The sequence below is a fragment of the Pelobates fuscus genome, chromosome 12 (assembly GCF_036172605.1).
Source record: "Pelobates fuscus isolate aPelFus1 chromosome 12, aPelFus1.pri, whole genome shotgun sequence".
NCBI classification, from domain to species: Eukaryota; Metazoa; Chordata; class Amphibia; order Anura; family Pelobatidae; genus Pelobates; species Pelobates fuscus.
In genome coordinates, this window is record NC_086328.1 from 69483187 (window position 1) to 69506618 (window position 23432).

General features: G+C 44.0%; 1 protein-coding gene across 2 annotated transcripts in view; it reads left to right on the forward strand.

Annotated features, from left to right (window-relative positions):
* VRK3 (VRK serine/threonine kinase 3) overlaps positions 1–23432 on the forward strand; it is a 115720-nt gene that overhangs the window by 42827 nt on the left and 49461 nt on the right. For both annotated transcript variants that reach the window (XM_063437322.1, XM_063437323.1), the window contains exons 5-7: positions 9834–9883; positions 16414–16480; positions 18669–18762. In XM_063437322.1, coding sequence (XP_063293392.1) covers positions 9834–9883; positions 16414–16480; positions 18669–18762 — 211 coding nt within the window. The remainder of the gene's footprint in view (positions 1–9833; positions 9884–16413; positions 16481–18668; positions 18763–23432) is intronic.

The window sequence follows — 23432 nt, forward strand, 5'->3', positions numbered from 1 at the left end:
AACGTTTGGGCCAGGTTATCTAGGTTCCCGGCACCTGAGCAACCCAAGGTCGGGGGAGAGCCTCTGTTTTACGTAGTATCATTCTGCCTGCTGTGCATGCGCTATGTAGGGCAATTCACGTGAGCTTCGGGGTCCGGCTATGTACCGGGGACCTAGTGGTTCTGTTTCTCAAAACCTGTGCTGTGCTACCGGTTGATTCAGGTTGTCAGTCCTGGACTGTTCCAGGTCTCTGCAATATGGGTAATTAGGTCAAGTGGGAGTTAAGTCGTCTCGTTATCAGTCTAGATCGTGGGGGAGACTGTCGGTTGTCAGTGAGGAATAGGTGGTGGGTGTCTATGTCCTTGAGAGGCAGGGTGAGTGTTGTGGTGTACTGCAGGTTTCAACTAAGTTGGTGTGGGGGCCACCGTTCTGTCAGCCACGTACGTGGTCCATGGATACCAGGTCAAGGCACACTGCTCCGGTCTCCCGTGTAAGTCAGCTGTCAGGGACTCCATTGTGTGTATGTCTTCTACCGTCGCTACCCACTGCCTAGGGATGAGGGATTTGGTGGCGTTGAGGAGGGGCAATTCCAGGGATTTTTTGTATGCTTTTAGTGGGCTACGGGTGTGGTGCAAGAGCATCGGTAGGGGTGCCAGGGGAATATCGGAGCCTGTGATGTTGTTGATCTCCCTTCTAATTTGTTTCCAGTAAGGGGTGATTACTGGGCATGACCACCACATGTGGATGTAGGTGCCAGGGTGTGTACCGCATCGCCAGCATACGTCTGACGTGGCGCAGTGCATGCGGTGCAGTGTGTCTGGCGTTCTATACCAGCGTGTGAGCATTTTATAGTTCAGTTCCTGAAATTTTGAGCTAATGGAACATTTGTGCGTGAGGGTGAAAATCTTGTCCCAGTCTTGTGTAGTGAGTGTCACTCCCGCATCTCTTTCCCAGTGGTCTTTGAACCAAAGCTCAACATCCCTAGTCGTCCGGGCCATGAGTAACGTGTAAAGAGTTGAGATACCCCTGGCTGAATTATTTTATGTGCACAGATGGTATATAAAAAAAAAAGTGGAAAAAAAATCCGGCCGCGCATTTCGGTGCTATAGAAGCACCTTCGCCAGGGAAGAAACTTTCACACTGGAAGTTTCCTAGTATGTAATGGTGATTAATTCCGCCTTCAAATCAGCTGCAGCCTCTCAGATTAGGTTCCACTTTCTAGGCGGTTACCTTCTATTAGAGTTTTTGTTTTTATTCACCTAGCACTATTTTGTTTGATCTCACTTTTCTTTGAATTTATTAGTAATGACGAAGACGGAGTCTTATAACAAATATTCATATAAATTTCATAACTTTGTTATACCTAGGCAGACTTGACTAATCGAAGAGTGTTTCAAACACCTATGTATGCAGGATATGTGGGGGAGGTCATTGGATACCAAAGAATCCTATGAGCTGTGAGTGTTCAAAAACACTTCTGCACCATAGTTTTGCTGATAGTTTATAACTGAGGTGTACCTGTGCAGACAAAAGCAACTTAGCTATAGCTGCAGGGATATCTGGAGCTGATTTAGGAGCCTTAGGGACAGCTGATCTGCCAGTCATCAAGCTAATAGCACCCAGTGCTCCTTGTGACAAAATGCTCTAGATACCTTCGGTTTATATAAGTTTTTATGGCACTCTATTAAGTAGACCACTATATTTACATTCAAAATATACAACTGCTTAAATTGGGTGACTGATTACCTTGTATTGCTTAGGTTTTGCCTTGGAGCCATATGCCTTTTATTCCTCTATAATATCAACCTCTTACCTTCCATTTGGACATGTCAACACCTTAGCGAATCTCTCCCCTTTTATAATTTTTTTTTCCATTTTTTGGTTAAATAGAAGCCCATTAATCTAAGGTTGATCCAGACCAGATATCCTGACGGCTTATTTTAAAATCAACTAATATAATAACGGCTTGTAATTGAGAGACTTTATGCCATAACAGACTAATACCATTAGTACTATTCTGCCATTCATTGACGGATATGAGTGTTTCTGGGTAATGCATTTTAGGCAAATAAATATAGCCTGTTGGTTTACCTATTAGATATAGTCATCCTACCGTCACTATATGGTATCTACTATAGTTCTCTTCCTCGTTAATTGTTATATGTTGTATTTTTTGTCATAGCCTATTTACCATTTTTACCCCAATGGGGATCTCTCCTCAGAAGATTATCCCCATTTTCTTTCTTTTCTATTGTTTAAAGGGAAACTCCAGTGCCAGGAAAACAATCCGTTTTCCTGGCACTGCAGGTCCCCTCTCCCTCCCACCCCCCAATTCCCGGTTGCTGAAGGGGTGAAACCCCTTCAGTAACTTACCAAAGGCAGCGACAATGTCACACGTCGCTGCTTCTTCCTCCGCGCCGCTCCTCCCTGTGATGGTGTTGGCCGGTGGGCCGCGCATGCGCATTAGAGCTCAGGGCCGGTGCAAGGATTTAGGAATACACAGGCGAAAATGTATTTTGGCGCCCCCAAAAAATTGTGTCTTTGCCTGTGTCTTTATTTACCCCTCCCCCTTAGTGCATTTGCAGTAATAGCAGAGCGTGTGCCAATTTCACCAAGAATGGAAGGGACTCTGTTGACACTGACAGTCTCCCAGGGATTGAGCAGGGTTCAGCAGTAAAAGAAGGCTCAATGTCAGATATTTTTTGGGGGGGGAGGGGCCTGGCACCTACTGGGGTTAAGGAATTCCCCAAACGTTAAAACCATATAGTGGTTTTTAATGTTTGAGTGTTCCTCATATGTATATGTATTATATTTATTATAAACATAAAATATATACATATCAATATATGCTAATACTAAATATGTTAATATATTACACATATGTTAATATACTTGTTCTTGTTTTTCTTGAAACTTGATGTATTAAAGACACATGGACACAAAAACACAATCACATTGACACTGACATAAACGCACACGTACCAACACACACTCATCACTGACACACATTAAAGCACACAAATGGATACACTCATTGACACACAGTGTGCCACACAAACACACAATCTGACACACACTCATCATTGACACAGTCTAATACATAAACAAGCACACAATCATTGACAAACAATCTGACACACAAGCACAGTGACACACACAAACAGACACTGACACACACACTCATCACTGATACAGTCTCACACACAAACACACTGATATACACAAACATACACTCATCATTAACATATAGTCTGACACAGAAACACACTAACTGACACACACAGGCATGAGCACATTTACTGTCACACACACACTCACTCTGACTGACTTACTGTCGTCAGGTAGCAGCTGCCATGGAACTTTGTAAGGCAGCCTGATGCTTCATTACAGCTATTCATAGAGCTAAGGCTGCTGGATATGACATCATGTATCCCAGCAGCCTTAGCTCTGTGCACTGCGAGGAGCGACGGGCTGCTGGCGCTCCTCCCTCCTCCAACATCTCGCAGCAGCAAGATTTCTAAAAGCCAGCAGTAAGTGCCATCCCCAGGTCATATAGACCCACTGGGAAATTTTGCTGTATCCCTGTGGGCTCAGAATGACCAGCGGGAGGAAAGAGCTGGGTGCTCCTCCTTCCTGCAGGTCACCCGAACTTTGCGCCCCCCTGGCCGCTGCGCCCTAAGGCGGCTGCCTGTGCCGCCTTATGGTAGCGCCGGCCCTGTTAGAGCTCCCCATGGGAAAGCATTGAAAATGCTTTTCAATGCCTTCCTATGGGGAAATGAGCTACGCTGGAGGCCCTCACATAGCCTGTGCTAGAAACCAGAAAGTGCCCTCTAGTGGCTGTCTAGTAGACAGCCACTAGAGGTGGAGTTAACCCTGCAAGGTAATTATTGCAGTTTATAAAAAAACTGCAATAATTACACTTGCAGGGTTAAGAGTAGTGGGAGTTGGCACCCAGACCACTCCAATGGGCAGAAGTGGTCTGGGTGCCTGGAGTGTTCCTTTAATACCATCCTTGGAAGACCCTGAAATCCTCCTGGTTCGAGTACATAGATTCCCAATGCCTTAAGCATCTGTATTCTAAAACACCTAGAGAAGTGATCATCAAAGTGTACTACTTCACTGTGAGACACCATAATGCAAGCCTTCAGGCTTACCAAACCTTTACCGGAAAAGTTTGCAAATGTAAGCTACTATGCTTAAACTGTGCAAATTTGCACCCATCTCTTCTTTGCCATGAATATCCAGTAGAAATGGGGATTCCCCGCCCAAATGCTGGTTAAATGGAATGGAGTTGACAAGCCTATCTTTATACTTGTCAGAACTTAACTATCGGCTTCTCCGATAATACGACACTTCAGGGTTCACAGACCAATGACACGCCCCCTTCTCTAACGCGGCTTTCTCACCCTACTTAGAGGAACCGCGCCAGATTCAAAGTGGTGGGTTATTTTGAAGCTTCCTGAACTTCTGACCGGCTACAAACAATCTCTCGCTAAACTTCTGAACGTGTACCGAGCCTGGACTGTTCATACCGTAGATCTCCATCCTCCTCCTATTGACCTTGGATTACCTTTGGAATACTTACTGCTTTGTGAACCCTTCCAAGTAACATCACGTTATATATTTGGATTAATCCTCCAACTGGCACTTCAATACTTACTGCTTAATTATTTTCCGTGCCTCCTTAGTTCAATTAGTGGACAAGCTATCTACATATTGTATTCTTTAAAGCTACAGGAACTCTCTCATCAAACTCTCTACCTATTGTATTCCTTAAAGCTACATGAACTCTTTTGATCAAACTCTCTACATATTGTATTCCTTAAAGCTACATGAACTCTTTTATTCAAACTATCTACATATTGTATTCCTTAAAGCTACGGGAACTCTTTTCATGAAACTATCTGCATGTCGTGTTCCTTAAAGCTACAGATCTTCTCTTCAAACCATCTACCTATTGTATTCCTTAAAGCTACATGAACTCTTCTCATCAATCTACATGAACTGTTATCTTCAAACTATCTTCATATTGTGTTCAGTAAAGATTCATGAACTGTTATCAAATTATCTTCGTATTGTATTCCTTTAAATTACAAGAACTGTTCTCTGCAATCCTCCTTCTCGTAAAACTCCTTAATGAGGAATTGTTCCATCTAAATTCTAATTACTATTCTAAAAACCCTAAGGGTTCTCCTAACTATATTTCTGCAGTTGAGTTCCACTACAAATCCATAGGAAACATAACAATACTGGAAAACGGTAAAAGACTGATCCAGGTATGGAACATCCCTATCCACCCTGATGATCCTTCGAAGTCTCCATCCAAGAAACTTACTAAGGACTGGCTAACGGTTCCACAGTCCCTTACAATATCCTCTGACTGCAGAATCTCCACAACCTGAGCAGAAGTTATGGTCAATCTTACTGACTGATTCTTTGAGTTTAAGACTGTATTCACCAACAATGTGATGCATGTGATGTTTTAAACCACAATCGGATGATGATTAATGTTAATTTTGCATTTTTATTGAGCTACACACTATCTTCATGTTGTGTTTTCCTAATTTTTGTGGCTATATTCACTATTTTTATTCAAGGATGCTTTTTTTAAGCATGCCAGTTATAGCAAAAACTGCCCAGTCTAAGTACACCTCCTTGATCACGGAATTAACTAAATTTAATGCATGCTAATAAACCAGATCAAAATCCTGCCATTTATGCCAAACCTTTTCAGCTGCAAACACAGCGTAGGGATATGGAGCTGTCCAAAGCCACATTTTTATTTAGGAAATCCAAACATATTTTTTTTGTAAATTAAAGCTAGTGCTCAATTGGCATTGCAACTTAAACAAAAATCTGTTACCTTCAGGATTACACTCCTAGACAGTGCCACAGGACAAAAACTTTTCAGATCCGCAGGCTATTGTAAATGAGTTTGTTATATCAAGCTATACAATTTATGTGACGTCCCACAAACTACTCTCCCTACACAGGCTGACATTTAAAATTGACTAGCAGACATAGCCCTTCCAAAGTTAACATCTGACGATCTAGATTCCCTAAGAAAGCCCTTTTCATTAAATGCAATTACCACAGGATTTCTCATTTGCCAGCTCACAAATCCCCAGGACCAGAAAGCCTACTCAATAAGTACTACCAAACGTTCTCTACTATTCTATCTCCCCACTTGCAATCAGGGCCGGCGCTCCCTATAGGCCAACTAGGTGGCCGCCTAGGGTGCTGCTCAAGGGGGGTCACCGTCAGCGGCTCTAATGCTAGTCTTGGTCCCTTTATGTGGGACTAATTCTGTATTGCGTGCCGCAGGCCAAGCCACCAGGCACTAGGGAGCATTTACATAGATGCAGACTAACGCCCGGTGGCATCAATCTTTCACACACTACGACCACAGAGAGGCGCCCCGCTCCCATTTAAAAATCCAGCAGCGCAAGGGTGCATTGCTCAATCGCTCCCGCCCATTGCCCTGTACTGCAAGGCGCACTGAGGAAGCCTCGGACACATGAAGGGCCAATATGAAATTAAGGTAAAAGTGGGACTTCATAGTGTGTGTTTTAAAGAGTGTGTGTCTGCCTGCTTCAGGTGGTGTGTGTGTCTGCTAGGGACAGTGTGTGTGTGTCTCTGCTGGGGACAGTATGTGTGTGTTTCTTCTCGGGACGGTGTGTGTGTCTACTGGGGGCAAAAGACAAAGTGTGTCTGCTAGGGACAGTGTGTGTGTGTGTGTCTGCATGAGTCAGTGTGTGTGTCTGCTAGGGACAGTGTGTGTGTGTCTGCATGAGTCAGTGTGTGTGTCTGCTAGGGACAGTGTGTGTGTGTGTGTCTGCTGGGGACAATGTGTGTGTGTGTTTCTTCTCGGGACAGTTTGTGTATCTACTGGGGGCAAAAGACAAAGTGTGTCTGCTAGGGGCAGTGTGCGTGTGTGTGTCTGCATGGGTCACACATACACACAGTGTGTGTGTCAGCCAACACAAGACATTTTATGTTTGCTTGAGTCAGTGTGTGTGTCACTGTACATGAGTCAGTAAATGTGTGTGTGTGTGTGTGCGTGCACATTGGTCACTAGTTGTGATTGTGTGGACCATTGAGTGTGAGGGTGTGTATGTATGTGTATCAGTGATTGCATTTGGGCAAAAAGGACAATTTACTTAAAAAATTTAAAAAAATCTATACTTTTAAAAGAACACTATAGTGTTAAAAATATAAACCTGTATTCCAAATACTATAGTGTATCTGTCCCTACTTGGATTCAAATACCTCCACCAAATTTTGTTTTTTTTGCCTAGGGCGGCAAAAATCCTTGCGCCGGCCCTGCTTGCAATCCCTGTTCAATCACTGCAATGCAGTAGGTATTTTGCCAGAGGAGATGTTTTTGGCCCATATTTCCACCCTACCCAAGCCAGACAAACCTCCTAATCAGTCTAACAATTTCAAGCTGATATCCTTACTCAATGGTGACACCAAACTGTATGCCAAACTCTATAGCAATAGACTTACTGCACAAACTTGAGCATAATGACCAATTGGCTTCATTAAAAGTTGCCATCGCTCTGTTAGCAAAAAAATACTAAATATCCTGTCAACCATGGAGAGATGGGGTATCCTTGCACTAGATGTGGAGAAGGCCTTCAACAGACTCAATTGTGTCTACATGAGCCAGCTACTAGCTAGAGACTTTCTCCATAACAAATGGGACCCGGCAGCGGTGTCCCATGTCCCCTCTTCTCTATAAACTTTCCCTGTAATCCCTAGCTTGGAAAATACGTTCTCATTAATATATTGTGAGCATCCCTGTATTAGGCCGGGACTACTGTTTGTCCCTCTTTGCTGATGATATTTTTGTGGCACTCTTTGACCCCATATACTCCCTCCCCCCCCTTTACTGACTCTTTTTTACAAACATTTGGAGATATCTCCCACTACCGCCTAAATCAGGAAAAAACGCAGCCCCTTCTTATTAGTTTATGTCCAGATTTGACTAAATTATTATTATTCTGTCGACTGGAGAATAATGTCCTTCACCTGCTTAGGGGTAACAATTGCCCCCTCCATCCCAGGTTTTGAGAAACTTAACTATGTCTGTGGCGAAAGTAACCTTGCCACTGGGTTTTGGAGAGGCCTGCTTTCCCTGTGACTGTGGCTCCTGAGGTGTATTGCTTTTTAAACACACTATTTGTGGGGGTGGTAACCTTGTGGGGAAAACTGTATAAAAGAAAATAAACCCTCAGATCTGCTGAGTTCCTGTTTTACCCTCAACATAGAGCCTTGTCTCATGTGTGGGGGAAAAGGCTGCATCTACACTGGGGGATTGCTATACTCTGTATACTCCTCTGGGCTATAATCACTAAGCTCTTTTAAGAGCTTGTTCCTGCTACTCTCTCTTGGAGGAGAGGTTCACCCACTGGAACCTGGAGCCTTGTCGTAGGTCCAGGGTGGGTAGAGGATGGCGAGTTCGTGGGATCTGCAGTGCTTATGGTGTCTGGTGCGGTGCTGATGGCCCTTGGTAAGCATCTGGTGGCAAGCGATGGGATGGCTTCCTAGTGCGAGGTAAAGCATCCTGGAAGACACCGTTCGTGGATTTATAATTAGGGCAACGCTTGTCCCCGTACAGCGCCCCTGCCTACAGCAAGCATGGCTTAGCTACACTGTGGCAGAGTTTGACGCTATGATGAAGCTGCGGTTGGCTTTCTACAGACCAAATCCAGTTGAGAAATACGTGCAGTTCGTGAGGAACCTAGTGATCGTGAACCTGCAACACAGGGCAGAGATGAAAAGCCAGTTGGCACGTTGGGAGAGACTCCAGCGGCAGACAGTTACAGGGAGAGGAGAGCATTGTTCTCCCTCCCCAGCGGCAGTGTACCTTGCAAGGAGAGGAGACAACCGGTCTCTCTCCCCAACCACAGGGGAACAACACCCCTAATCCCAATGGTGCAGTTGGGACAGCGGTCTCTGCACTAGACCTATAGGGATGCTGGACGGCCGGTCCAGATCCCCAACCAACTTCACAGGAATGCCAGGAGGAGAGGTAAGCGATCCCTCCTCTCCACAGCAGATCCGCAACCAGGTCCTGGGGGTAGGATTCCCTGACCCCTTCCCAGCGTCCCAGCGGAAGAGCTGGCATCTGGGCAGAGCGCCGCTGGCCTCTGCCCTACCTGTCCTTTTGTTACAGGGCAGGACTGCGTACCGGTTTACCCAACTGAAGCGCTGGCACCAGGGCAGAGCACCGCTGATCTCTGCCCACGAAGTAACCTCCACTCCAAGCCACCCCTCCTGAATAATAATATATCCCAAACCTTGACTCCTTTATGATGTGAGGTTAATTATATCTGCAAAAACAGAGATGACGATTTTTTCTTTTCTTAATTTATGTTTTGCAATTTTGTTATTCTGTTAGCTCCGTTATTGAAATATTCGACATAGGGTTATGGATTATTCAACGCATCTATATTTACAAGTATGTTACCCAAATTTACTTAATGTATCCCAGCGCCAATACTCCTCAGTGCTGGGTCACCGCTCCGCCACCTCAGAAGTCCTGCAAGGGAAAGCAATGTATCAATTTCCAGTGTCAGATAACGGAGAGTCACTGGAGGCAGACTTAGAGCTGCACTGTAAGCATTGGAGTTTCTCTGGAACTGCAATGTTTTACATTGTAGCACTAAGTGCAAGAGGAACACTGTACTCAGACCACTTCAATTAGTTGAAGTGGTCTGGGTGTCTATAGTGTCCATTTAAAAGATATGAAAATTGAAATAAAAAGTAAATATAAAAAAAAAAAAATTTAAATTGATTTATTGCATAATAGTTTGAGCTAACGTAATTATTCTTTTTATTTAAAACAGCTTACCGAACTTCGGCAACTCCCAAGAAACAGCATTTCCTTCTGAAACTGGTGAGTTATATTGGTAACTTAAAGCAGCACTGGGATGCCGAACTTACCTCTTCTCTCCCTCTCTTGGAATCTGTTGTTCGTTTCTTCCTACCTGCTCTAGTTTTCTTTAAAACATAAGACAAAGTAGGGACTATTTGTCTTATGGAGGTTTCCTATGCCTGACCATCTCTGACCAGCGGAGGAGCAAAGTGTGCTTCATTTCCGGTGGTCAGAGAAAATTTCCCACAAGTCTTTCCTCCGTGTTCCCGAACGTCCTGTCACTTAGACAGAACGCCGGCGAAACTGCCGAATTGCATCCTAACAGAATGAGAACAGTTTGTTCATTCATGTTAGGATGCAATTAGGGACTTAGTTCGTATCGGAATTTCATTTGAATGAATGAAACTCTGATCCTATTCGTGCCGCAGCTGCATTTTGCAGCTGCTTAGTAGATAACTCCCTAATTCCCACGGTAAAAATTACTTAGTATTAGTAAATAATCTGCCCCTACTCGCTATACCGCGAATAGGGGCATGTCTAGTAAACATGCCCCTACTCCCGATCCCAGTGGGGGCTCTTAAACTGAAGGGGGGACCTAGATCCGTCCCCCTCCCATGAGCTGAGCAGCGGGTGGGGGCCCTAAATGAGAATGTGTGGGGGGGCATAAATAACAATAAGGGAGGGGACCTATTGTCCTCCCCCGGCCCCCACCCCAGAGTGGTGGGTGGAGGCCATGAATAATAAGGGGGGGAACCTATTATCCCCCCCTCCCGGCCCCCACCCCTGAGCGGCGGGTGGGGGCCATACATAACAACAAGGGGTGGACCTACTGTCCTCTTCCCCAGCCCCCAACCCTGAGCGGCAGGTGGGGGTTTTAAATGAGAATGAGGGGGGACCTATTGTCCTCCCCCCGGCCCCCACCCCTGAGCGGCAGGTGGGGGCCCTTAATGAGAATGTGGGGGAGGGACCTATTGTCGTCCTTCCCCGGCCTCCACCCCTGAGCGGCGTAAGGGGGCCATATATAACAATAAGGGGGGAAACCTATTGCCCCCACCCCTGAGCGGCAGGTGGGTGCCATAAAAACAATGAGGGGGACCTATTGTCCTCCCCCGGCCCCCACCCCTGAGCAGTGGGTGGGGACCCTAAATGAAAATGCCCCCAAGGTTAACTAGGGGTCCCCAAGTCCCTAGTCACCCCTCCCACCCAAAACAAAAATTAATAAACCCCTACATACCCCCCTCACCCTAAAAATAGTGAGGGGCAAATAAAAGAACTAAGTTCCTGTAAAAAAAATAAAATAAAATGTACTATTTGATGTCTTCTTTTTTCTGAAATCTTCATTTTTCAGCCCCAAATAAAAACCCGTCGAACTTGTAAAAAATAAAATGAAAAAACAAAATCCGACGAAAAAGAAAAAACCCGACGCTAAAAAAATAATCCATCTTCACCCATGAAGGGCACGGCACAGACTGAGCTCCACAGGGCGGGGAAAGGCTTATAAAGCCTTCCCACGCTCTGCAATTTGACTCAGAGCGCTCTGATTGATTGGCTTGAAATCCAACCAATCAGAGTGCTCTGTGTCATTTTACACGGCGTGGGAAAATTCCAAAGGACACAAATAGTTATTAATTGTGCTACATTACTAACACTTAGTTCCAGTATATTTTTATCTGATATAACCATGCCTGAATAAATTATACTGTACTGGCCAGTAAGCATGTACCGTATATACTCGAGTATAAGCCGACCCGAATATAAGCCGAGGCCCCTAATTTTACCCCAAAAAACTGGGAAAACATATTGACTCGAGTATAAGACCAGGGTGGGAAATGCAGCAGCTACTGGTAAATTTCTAAATAAAATTAGATCCTAAAAAAATTATATTAATTGAATATTTATTTACAGTGTGTGTGTTTGAGTGCAGTGTGTGTGTGTATGAGTGCAGTGTGTGTGTATGAGTGCAGTGTGTGTGTTGCAGAGCCTTGGTGGGGGGTGGGAATTTTTCTTATTATTTTTTTTAATTATTATTTTATTATTATTTATATATACATTTTTTTTCATCCCCCCCCCTTGCTTGCTTGATACATGGCAGGGAGGGGGGCTCTCACTCCCTGGTGGTCCAGTGGCATTGGCAGTTCAGTGGAGGGGGGCTGGCAGAGAGTGCTTACCTCTCCTGCAGCTCCTGTCAGCTCCCTCCTCCTCTGAAACCGGTCCGGTCAGCTCCTCTGTCAGCTCACACTGTGACCCCTTGGCTCTCGCGAGACTTACACTGGGAGCTGACAGAGGTGCTGACCGGACCGGCGCGGAGGAGGAGGGAGCTGACAGGAGCTGCAGGAGAGGTAAGCGCTCTCTGCCTGCCCCCAGTCTGTATTATGGCAATGTAAATTGCCATAATACAGACATTGACTTGAGTATAAGACGAGTTGGGGTTTTTCAGCACAAAAAATGTGCTGAAAAACTCGTCTCATACTCGAGTATATACGGTATGTGTATGTATAATGCATATGCATAGTCACAAGATTCATACTTTTCAAAATATTGCAAAAACACTGGTAAGAATGAAGCAGGAAATTTTTTAGCTATTTTTAGCTATTTCTGTTTGGATAAAAGCAAGTAAACATCTTTTTATTTGGAAGTAATTTAATTTATATTGTGCTTTTCTTCTCAACAGCACTGTCACGCCATACTAACCTTTCTCCTATTGTTTCCTCTTCTCTTCCTCTCTCGTAATCGTTTTTTATTTTCTTCCCTTCTGATGTAGTTTTCTTTAAAACCTGAGAACAACTAAGGATTTTTCGTACCCTTGACTTTCTTTGGCTTAAGTCAGCTCCATTTCCTGTGTCAAAGAAAGTTTTCTCACAATATTCACCCTGCTCCGTGTTCTCACGTTGCTTAATTTGCTATGTCCAAACGTCCTGTCATTTAGACAGGGCGCCGGCGAATTGACCGAATTTCGTCCTGACAGAATGTGCAGTTTGTCAATTTGTGTTTGCATGAAATTCGGCCACTAAATTGGTTAAGAATTTCATTCAGAGAATGAATTTCCGATACAATCAGTGCTGTGGCTGCATCTTGCAGCAGTTTAGTAGATAGCCCACTAATTCCCACAAGGATTAGGGAGCTATCTACTATAAAGTTGAAAGACCAAAATTGGTCCTTCAGCCATTTTTACTAAAACTAAAAAGATTTTAACCTATTAGTGGAGCTTGGGGTGGGGCTTAGGAAGCTTCTATTCTTACATATTACAAGGAGGGAGCCGCGAGTCGGTAGCTCCCTCCTTGTAATAAACTAAACGAACGAAAACCAAATTGAAATTGGGTCTTCGTTCTTTGCAATTTCTATTCGTTTATTCGTCTGACAAATGAACGAATAGCCGAAATTCACATCCAAATTTCAGAAAATAGTGAATGCCCAAGTGTTCAACTGGGCATGCACAGGAATGTCACAGTGATATCTAGTGTGGGCAGGTGATGCATACCACAGGGCGGCGCCTAGGACCAAGATCCGGGCAAGAAATATATAAAGGTAAAAAAAATTGAAATGGGGGACCTAAGGGCATTTGGAAGACAATCAGATGTAGTGGAGTCAGGACAGAGCCCCCTCTGCAAATTAATGTGATCGCTCTGAATATATATATATATATATATATATATATATATATATATATATATATATATATACAGGGACGTTTTAGCCGCGAGGCAAACAAGACATTTGCCTTGGGCGGCATTTTCCAGGGGGCGGCAAAAAACGCAGCTGGCAGGCGGCTGGTGAGGGAGCACTTCCTCTGAGCTGTCTGCTCAGCTCCCTCGCGCGCCGCAGATTGCGGCTGGGAGCCGGAATATGACGTCATATTCCGGCTCCCAGCCTGACTCTGCGGCGCGCGAGGGAGCTGAGCAGACAGCTCAGGGGGAGCTCTCCCTCGCCAGCCGCCAGTGCCGCCCACCCAGCAGCCACTGGACCACCATGGAGAAAGAGACCCCCAGCATTCCCAAAGGTAAGGAGGCTGGGGGGGGAGGTTAAATAAGAAAAAAAATTGTTAGTGTGTGTGTGTGTGTGTCTGACTGTGTGTGTGTTTGCCTGTTAGTGTGAGTGTGTGTCTGTTAGTGAGTGTGTGTGTGTCTCTGACTGTGTGTGTCTGTTTGTGTGTGTGTGTGTGTGTGTGTGTGTGTCTGACTGTGTGTCTCTGTCTGTTAGTGAGTGTGTGTGTGTCTCTGACTGTGTGTGTCTGTTAGTGTGTGTGTCTGACTGTGTGTGTTTACCTGTTAGTGTGAGTGTGTGTGTCTGTTAGTGGGTGTGTGTCTGTAAGTGCGAGTGTGTTTGCCTGTGAGTGTGTGTCTGTTAGTGAGTGTGTTTTTTGTTAGCTAGTGTATGCGTATCTGTCAGTGTGTGTGTGTGTGTGTGTGTGTGTGTGTGTGTGTATTATTTCAGTAATGCAACGTAAAAGGGGAAACTAATATATGAGATAGACGCATTACATGTAAAGCAAGATAGTTCAAGCCGTGATGTTAACATGTTCTTGGCTATTTTAACATTGGGTATTTCTAAACTCAGGATAAAATTTAGAAACTATTTAGCACTGGGTTTTTTTTTGTGGTTGTAGATGCATCACAGATTTTGGGGGTCAAAGTTAGAAAAAGTGTGTTTTGTTTGTTTCATCATATTTTATAATTCTTTATAGTAAATTATATGATATGATGAAAATAATGGTATCTTTAGAAAGACTATTTAATAGCAAGAAAAACAGTATGTGTGTACAGTAAATGATTATGAGGAAAATCACAGCTAAACGGTAAGAAAATAGAAAATCGTTCTGGTCACTAAGGGGTTAAAGGGATCCTATAGTGCCAGGAAAAACAAACCTGCACCTAAAGTGCATGCGCCGCAATGGCCGCAACGCATTAGACCTCCCCATAGGAAAGCATTATTCAATACTTTCCTATGCGGAAAATCTGACGCTGGGTTTTTATAAAAGACACTCCTAGAGCCAAGTTCTGGTTTATATGTAAATTTGCAGTTTTAGAACCATTAGCTACCGGGAGTTCTTGCTGGCTAATGACTATAATGACGCTGCCGAAGATGGAGTTACATCTCCTGTAGCAGAGGCGTAAAACTCTGTTTGTGCAAGGTTTCATTAAAAAACGCTGCACTTGGGGCGGGGCTGAACCGCCGAGCTGGATAGTCGCTTGCAGGCTGAGCTCCTGCAAAACCTTTATAATTTAAGGCATTAAATCATGGCCTACAGCCTGGAAGCAGAAGGCAACGACAGAACTTAACGCTTGGGGCACAATGGATCCAGGGAGAGGCTGGCTCACCGAGCTACAGTCCCCTGGAGAAGAAACCATGGATGTCTCAGATGGGGCCCTCCTTGGTGGTGAGTGGGGCAGACGGCCGCTGCCCTCCTATCCTGCCAAACGGAGCCCAGTCAGGGTCCCAGCTCGGAGTGGCTTAGGCACCGTTCCCCCCCCTATGGACCGGTGGGGGTGATCCCGGTCCTCACCCGACAGCCCCAACCGCAACCAAGACCCTGCAACAACATTACCGTGGATGGTGGGCCGAGCTCAGCACTTAAGATGGCGGCCGCCATGTGCGCAAGAGGTAGAGGGACGACCATCTCCCCTCACACGGCAATGGTAACCAACGCAGATCCCGGGCTTCAGTTCAGTGGACCCGCGACCTCCCGACCTCACTATCCTGACAGCTATCTGACCGGCAGTGGATTACGGGGGTGCTCCATCCACACTGCCGATAATTGCTACACCGAGGGGACGGAGCATGACAAGGCACTGCTGCACCAAAGCTAACCCCATACCCACCTTCCACCCAGCTACACTCACAGAGTAACCCAGCGCAGAGAAAAGCGACAAGTCTTCACAGGCACTAACCTGCATCATCCCTAGGATGCCAACCCCCTGCTACAACATTACAGCAGATCGGGCATCGGCTAACCAACAGACAGCTCCCTCCCGTGCGGCCTCGAGACTACCACGGTGCCGGCCCCTACCCGCCGTGGCGACGCCAGAAGCCTCGATCGACTAGGGTGATAAGCATAAAGAAGCAACATACCTTGCTCCAGCATGTACTTTATTCTAAGCTATAGCAATAGATATCACTACAAACAAAAACGTTTTTAGTTACAGCCTTCAGAGCCACTAATATTGTTAAGTAACCTTATATGACTTGCATAGCCTACCTGCATAACTCACACCTCTATGTAATTAATCGACTAAATAATGCTGTATATCTTCCTGTCATAACGAGACCTTAGCAAAAAAAAAAAAAATGTGCACATACAAACGTATATCCCATTGTACCTATTGTCTGACCAACACGTGGACTGCCTTTGGGGTACCCCGTGTAAAGCTGTACCGACTTATGCACTGCAAAAAAAAAAATTAAAAAAAAAAAAAAAAAACGCTGCACTTACTGACTCAGAGCACCCTGATCACTTCAAATCACTGAACACTCTTAAAGTCCATAATTTGCAAGTGCATTGTGCCTGTTGATATCATACCATGTGTTGATCTCCTTTATTTTATTTTATGACATAGGATGCAAAAGATGGGAAAATATACAACGAACAAGTCTTTTTACAACGGGCAGCAAAGAAAACAACAGGTGAATACATTTACCGACCGGAGACAAAACTATGAATAGTCTGTTTTGACGACGAGGGAAACTGGTTATTTGGCTCTATAGATGTTATAAAAAGTTGAAATTTGATGCTTGAGCTGGAAATCTCATCATAATCAGCATTTTTATATATATATATATATATATATATATATATATATATATATACACTCACATTTTAATGATGCTAAAGAGTTAGTCTAAGCATCAGATAGATGCAAGGACCAGTTACATATGGTAATCTGTGTTGAAAAAAAGACTCAGTTCCATAGAGTCAGCATTTGAAACACATCTTTGTGTGGTGACAACCAAAAAGAAGGCCAAAACAACCCCAATTTGAAGCGATGGCCAATTAGCAAAAAGGCAGGGGGAATGCTTCTTGACTACGTGATAGCAGTCAGAATTTCCCTTCAATCAACAACCTGCTTATAATTATGTTAAAGAGACACTATAGTCACCAGAGCAACTACAGCTTAATGTAGTTGTTCTGGTGAGTATAATAGCTCCCTTCAGGCATTTTCATGTAAACACTGCCTTTTCAGAAAAAAGGCAGTGTTTACATTGCCCCTAGGGACACCTCCAAGTGGCCACTCCTTAGATGGCCACTGGAGGTGCTTCCTGGCTCAGGGCTGCACCGTAAGCAGCCCTGCCATTCAGCGCCCCCACGCTCTGCATGGAGACGCAGAATTTTCCTCCTAGAGATGCATTGATTCAGTGCATCTCTATGAGGAGGTCCTGACTGGCCAAAACGACATTTGGTCCTGCCTGTGACGCTTTTAGCCAATCCCTATGAGAAAGCATTGGATTGGCTAAAAATCGGCCATTTCAAGGATGTCAAAAAGGGGGCGGAGCCAGCGCCGGCAGACTTGCGAGGCGCTTGAAATAAGGTGAGTTTTATACTTTTATAGGGGAGCAAAAGGGGGAGAGCAAGCCACCTAAATGGTGGGTTAATCACTATAGGGTCAGGAATACATGTGTGTGTGTTGCTGACCCTATAGTGATCCTTTAAGTACTGCCTTGAATAAAAAAAAAAAAAAATTAGAGAAAAAGAAAATCATTTCAATCAAATGTTTGTTTTTTTGTTGTTGTTTTTTTTTGGGTTTTTTTTAATATATAGCTTTATTTTTTGCCAGCGTATACATCCTCTGTCTCTTGTGTATTAGCCAGCTGGAAACTATTTTCTGGCTATATTAACCCCTTAAATACGTTATGTGTCAAATGCCTGGGCTTTAATGCCGTTAGAATATATTGGCACGTCCTAATGTTATAGTGTCTCCCTGCTCTCACCAGGCAGACGCAGGTATCAATTCAGTTCATCCGTTCGAAAACGGTTTAACCCCTGAAGGTAAGAAAGTGTCTAGGGGCCCCCTGGCACCTTAACAGCTTTCTTTAGGTGAAGTTGTGATGATGCCTATACTGTCTCTTTAACATTTTTGGTTTGTATTGCTACCACCGTATCCTTTCTCTAAAGTGTAAATCCATAATGAAATTTTGGAAATCTAAATTTCTTTCATTCATGCTCAAGCCAATGACAATTCTGCATTGTCAATGCTTCTTACTCTATTTAATGTCAACTTTTGATCCACAAATTATACGGGAAGTTTGTTCAGGCAAGACTACATTGTTTGGATGCCTGGAATGACTGCTCCCAAAATCCCATGATTCCTGGCATGTGTCCGAATACCAGGAGATATGGCACACTGTTGTGTCATTTCAATGTGATTTGTTTCACTGGAACATGGAACTCCAAGCTTATAGATTTTACTGCTTTCTCAACAAATGTGCAATTGAGGTAGGCCTAATTAAAGCAGCACTGTCACCGTCTGGGGCCTTTGTAAATTTGCAAAGATCCCGACGATGACATCATCACTGGATATTCCTCTTTCTCTGGCAGGTCCTCTTCAGCTCCTTACTATGTGTCAGTATGTCTTTTGACTGGCTTGGAATTTCAGTGAAATTCCAACATAGTCAAAATTAGTATTTCATAAGGATTCCATCTTTATAAAATACTAAAGTTTCAAAGGGGTTGACATTGCTGCTTTAATGGATAGTTGAATAACCTTTTATCTATACATTTGTTAGCTTCATTTGTGGTTCATGACCGGTGCATTTTAACTGTATCTACCAGGATAAATACATTGATATATATTTATGTATTGTATTTTTCTCGCAGTTGATAAATGGAAGAAGTCACATGCGTATTCATTTCTGGGAATACCTACCTGCATCGCCTTTGGATTGCATAAATACAAGCAACAGGACTACAGGTATTCAGATATAAACAAGCACACTATGCATTTTGATCAGTTTCTTTCCTTATATAGACCAAGTAGATATAAATGATGCCATTAAAGAAACTCTCCAAGCACCATAACTATTACAGCCTGCTGAGTGGTTATGATACCAAGAGTGCCCTAGCACCCCTCTACCCCAGTGTAAATAGTAAAGTCATTTAAGAATGCTTTAACAACTCTGCTGAGGTCTCTTATTCAGATAAGAACAGTGCTTATTTGCTGGAGCACTCTCAGACCGCAGCTTTGCATTGCCCTGTTTAGCTCTGTAGAACTAACAGGGAGAATTCAGGAAGCAGGGGATGTGGCCATAGGAACACACAGGTCAAAAATAAACGGTTTGAGAAATGGTTTGACAAATTACACCTAGACGGTGCCAGGCCATTTTGGGTATGATAACTACTAAAGCAGGCTGTAAATAAGAAACTGAGGACCTGATATCCATTGATATACTTTACAGAGATATAAACTATAATAATAAAGATCACCTTGCTCCAAAAATATAATGTATTTTACACTGTGATGGATGGCCTGATTTTTGTGACTGTTTTCCATGTATCTAGATATCGCTGTATTGTGTACCTATATTATGCATAAAGCAGTGTGTGTGTCTGTATATGCAGCTGTGGGTCAACAAAGGGGGGGCAGCGGCTCTATAAACTATAAAGTATAGTTAGGTGTGAAATGTATTCTGTGGGCTAATGCAGTTAAATGAGTGACCATCTGCTGTGGGAGCCAGCAAGTCTTTCTACTACAGCAAAGGGCTGTGTTGATGTAACCAGAGATTGCTCTGAAAGGACAGTGTGTCCAATCAAGATAACATTTTGTTGTCAGGGTGTATTGGTACAGGGGGAGGTGGTAACTAGTGTAAGGAATAACTGTGTTGCTTTGTAGTTCTTTTTTCCCGTGACCTGTTCTGTATTCCCATTGGTGAATGTTTTATGTAATGTTTAGTTTACTGTTTGCTCTGATCTTTGTAAGCTGGATCTGGATACAATAAACAGAGTCAGATTGAGTCTGAGTTCTAGAAGTTGCCAATAAAGAAGCTGGTGTTGTCTCTTCCTTAAAGTCTCACAAGATATGGCTATTCATTGTCCTGTATAGAGTAATTACTAATAAGAGTACTGCCAGAAGACTGGATGGATAGAATATCATATACTAACCAGATATCAGCTCAGTATATCCTGCATACGCTAAGAGGAGTCCTAGCATCTGCTGGAGCAGTTTAGTGCTGCAAGTTATGTAAAAAGAATACCCACGGATGATATATTAGGCTGTATCGTCACAAACACCTTAACCTTTTCAGGTTACTTCCCTGCTTTACTGTCACAGTATTTCACAAATGTGTGTTTGCCTCTCTAGGATTTATTCAGCAAACAGAACTTTGTAGTGTATTGAAGAGCCAACTAAAAAACAAATACACTGCTCAAAAAAAATAAAGGGAACACTTAAACAACACAATGTAACTCCAAGTCAATCACACTTCTGTGAAATCAAACTGTCCACTTAGGAAGCAACACTGAGTGACAATCAATTTCACATGCTGTTGTGCAAATGGGATAGACAACAGGTGGAATATATAGGCAATTAGCAAGACACCCCCAATTAAGGAGTGTTTCTGCAGGTGGTGACCACAGACCACAGTTCCTATGCTTCCTGGCTGATGTTTTGGTCACTTTTGAATGCTGGCGGTGCTTTCACTCTAGTGATAGCATGAGACGGAGTCTACAGCCCATACAAGTGGCTCAGGTAGTGCAGCTCATCCAGGATGGCACATCAATGCGAGCTGTGGCAAGAAGGTTTGCTGTGTCTGTTAGCGTAGTGTCCAGAGCATGGAGGCGCTACCAGGAGGCAGGCCAGTACATCAGGAGACGTGGAGGAGGCCGTAGGAGGGCAACAACCCAGCAGCAGGACCGCTACCTCTGCCTTTGTGCAAGGAGGAACAGGAGGAGCACTACCAGAGCCCTGCAAAATGACCTCCAACAGGCCACAAATGTGCATGTGTCTGCTCAAACGGTCAGAAACAGACTCCATGAGGGTGGTATGAGGGCCTGACGTCCACAGGTAGGGGTTGTGCTTACAGCCCAACACCGTGCAGGACACTTGGCATTTGCCAGAGAACACCAAGATTGGCAAATTCGCCACTGGCGCCCTGTGCTCTTCACAGATGAAAGCAGGATCACACTGAGCACATGTGACCGATGTGACAGAGTCTGGAGACGCTGTGGAGAACGTTCTGCTGCCTGCAACATCCTCCAGCATGACCAGTTTGTAGCGGATGGTACTGGGCTGTCCTACAAAATTCAGGTGAATGACTGTATTCGTGTATATTGCCAGTTCTATGTGTTGTAAAAGAAATGTATTCCTCTGGTTGTTCTGTAGAATCATTCGAATAAAGCAAGGGAATGAGACTACCGAACAACCCGACCTCCTTGTGTGAAGTGTGCCTTCAATTACCGGTTGCAACAATGTTGCAAACGGGTAATTAGCCATCCGTGCAGTGTGGTCTTTGTTCTCTGGGTGGCCGCCATTCGGGGTACGAACACGTGGTGGCGGCCATCTTAGACTACCGAACAGCGGTGTTTTGCCGTCGAGTGTCTGGAACTAAAATCGGACACTTGACTAGGCAAACACCGCTGAGACCTCCAGACTTCCAGTACTTCGTGGGGAAACTACCGAACGGCCCGCTGTTCGGTAGAAAGAACCCCACGAACTGGGGGATTCATTCGAATCCTCCCCAGGCTTCATAACACAAGCAATTCACATGTTTTTATTCCCTTGTCTGTGACCGACCACTGGGCCAAGATGCATGGAACTGTTTTCGGATACTTTACCCATGCGGTCGGTCAAATCTGTACCTGTTCATAACTCCCGAACCCCTGGTCCGATCTGGGTGATTTTTGAGTATGTTGCTCACCCAGATCAGGGCTATCAGAGGATGCCATTTTAAAGGGGGGTATCCCTAGGTTTAGGGGTACATCCAGAAACTGGGGGAATTTGGGTACATTATAAGGGGATTATGATGTAAATTGAGGGGAGGAGATGTGTGGGAGGTTACTAATGCCCGATTGGATACTGTAATAATTGTTAGAAACTCCTCCCTTGCATGGGAGCATGCTTTATAAGGCACTGTGAAATAAAGCTTGTCAGTTCTGCTCCTGAAACTGTGTGTCGTCCAGTTATTGGGATTGCTGTGGGGATACTTTTACCTGCTGGAAACCTTGCCTGTGGATTTACCATCGCCTTGTTCCTGAGTCTCACTTGGATTATAAGCGGAGATAACCTGGGTAATATTGTACCTCCGCTACACAGTTTGGCAGTGGGTCAGTAATGGTGTGGGGTGGCATTTCTTTGGGGTGCTGCACAGCCCTCCATGTGCTCGCCAGAGGTAGCCTAACTGCCATTAGGTACCCAGATGAGATCCTTAGACCCCTTGTGAGACCATATGCTGGTGCGGTTGGCCCTGGGTTCCTCCTAATGCAAGACAATGCTAAACCTCATGTGGCTGGAGTGTGTCAGCAGCTCCTGCAAGACAAAGGCATTGATGCTATGGACTGGCATGCCCGTTCCCCAGACCTGAATCCAATTGAGCACATCTGGAACATCATGTCTCGCTCCATCCACCGTCACGTTGCACCACAGACTGTCCAGGATTTGGCAGATGCTTTAGTCCAGGTCTGAGAGGAGATCCCTCAGGAGACCATCCGCCACCTCATCAGGAGCATGTACAGGCGTTGTAGGGAGGTCATACAGGCACGTGGAGGCCACACACACTACTGAGCCTCATTTTGACTTGTTTTAAGGACATTACATCAAAGTTGGATCAGCCTGTAGTGTGTTTTTCCACTTTAATTTTGAGTGTGACTCCAAATCCAGACCTCCATGAGTTGAAAAATTTGATTTCCATTTTTTTATTTTTGTGTGATTTTGTTGTCAGCACATTCAACTATGTAAAGAACAAAGTATTTCAGAAGAATATTTAATTCATTCAGATCTAGAATGTGTTATTTTTGTGTTCCCTTTGTTTTTTTGAGCAGTGTATATATGTATCCAAAGTGTTGAATTGGAAACATTTTCCAGTACAACTACAGCCAAAGCCTAGAAACAAATATATAAAGGACACTACGGCGCTTTAAATTTCTAAAGCCTGGTGCAGCTAAAATTACCCAAGTGTAGTGACACCTATTACACTTATAAATGTGAATAAAAAGAAAACAGGGAGGTAATTAGCGCTCACAGAAAGAAATCAGTGTTACCTTATACATACACAATTGTATTCAGATAATCTGGTAACCTACAGATAAATAAATATAGCAGACATACATTTATCTGTAGGTTACCAGAATACCAGATTATCTGAATACAATTGTGTATGTATAAGGTAACACTGATTTCTTTCTGTGAGCGCTAATTACCTCCCTGTTTTCTTTTTACAGCCAAAGCCTGCCTATATATATTCTGATTTCATTTCACTACAGTGTTCTGTTTATAAATAAACCTCAAAATGTCTACTTCATTTACTATTCAAGGATGTATCTGTTTCCAATTTAATTGAACATTATAAAGGTGAACACCTATTCCCATCATCTTGCTCTAAAAACATGATCCTGTTCTTACCTTACATGTTAATTGGTGTCTGGTTGACT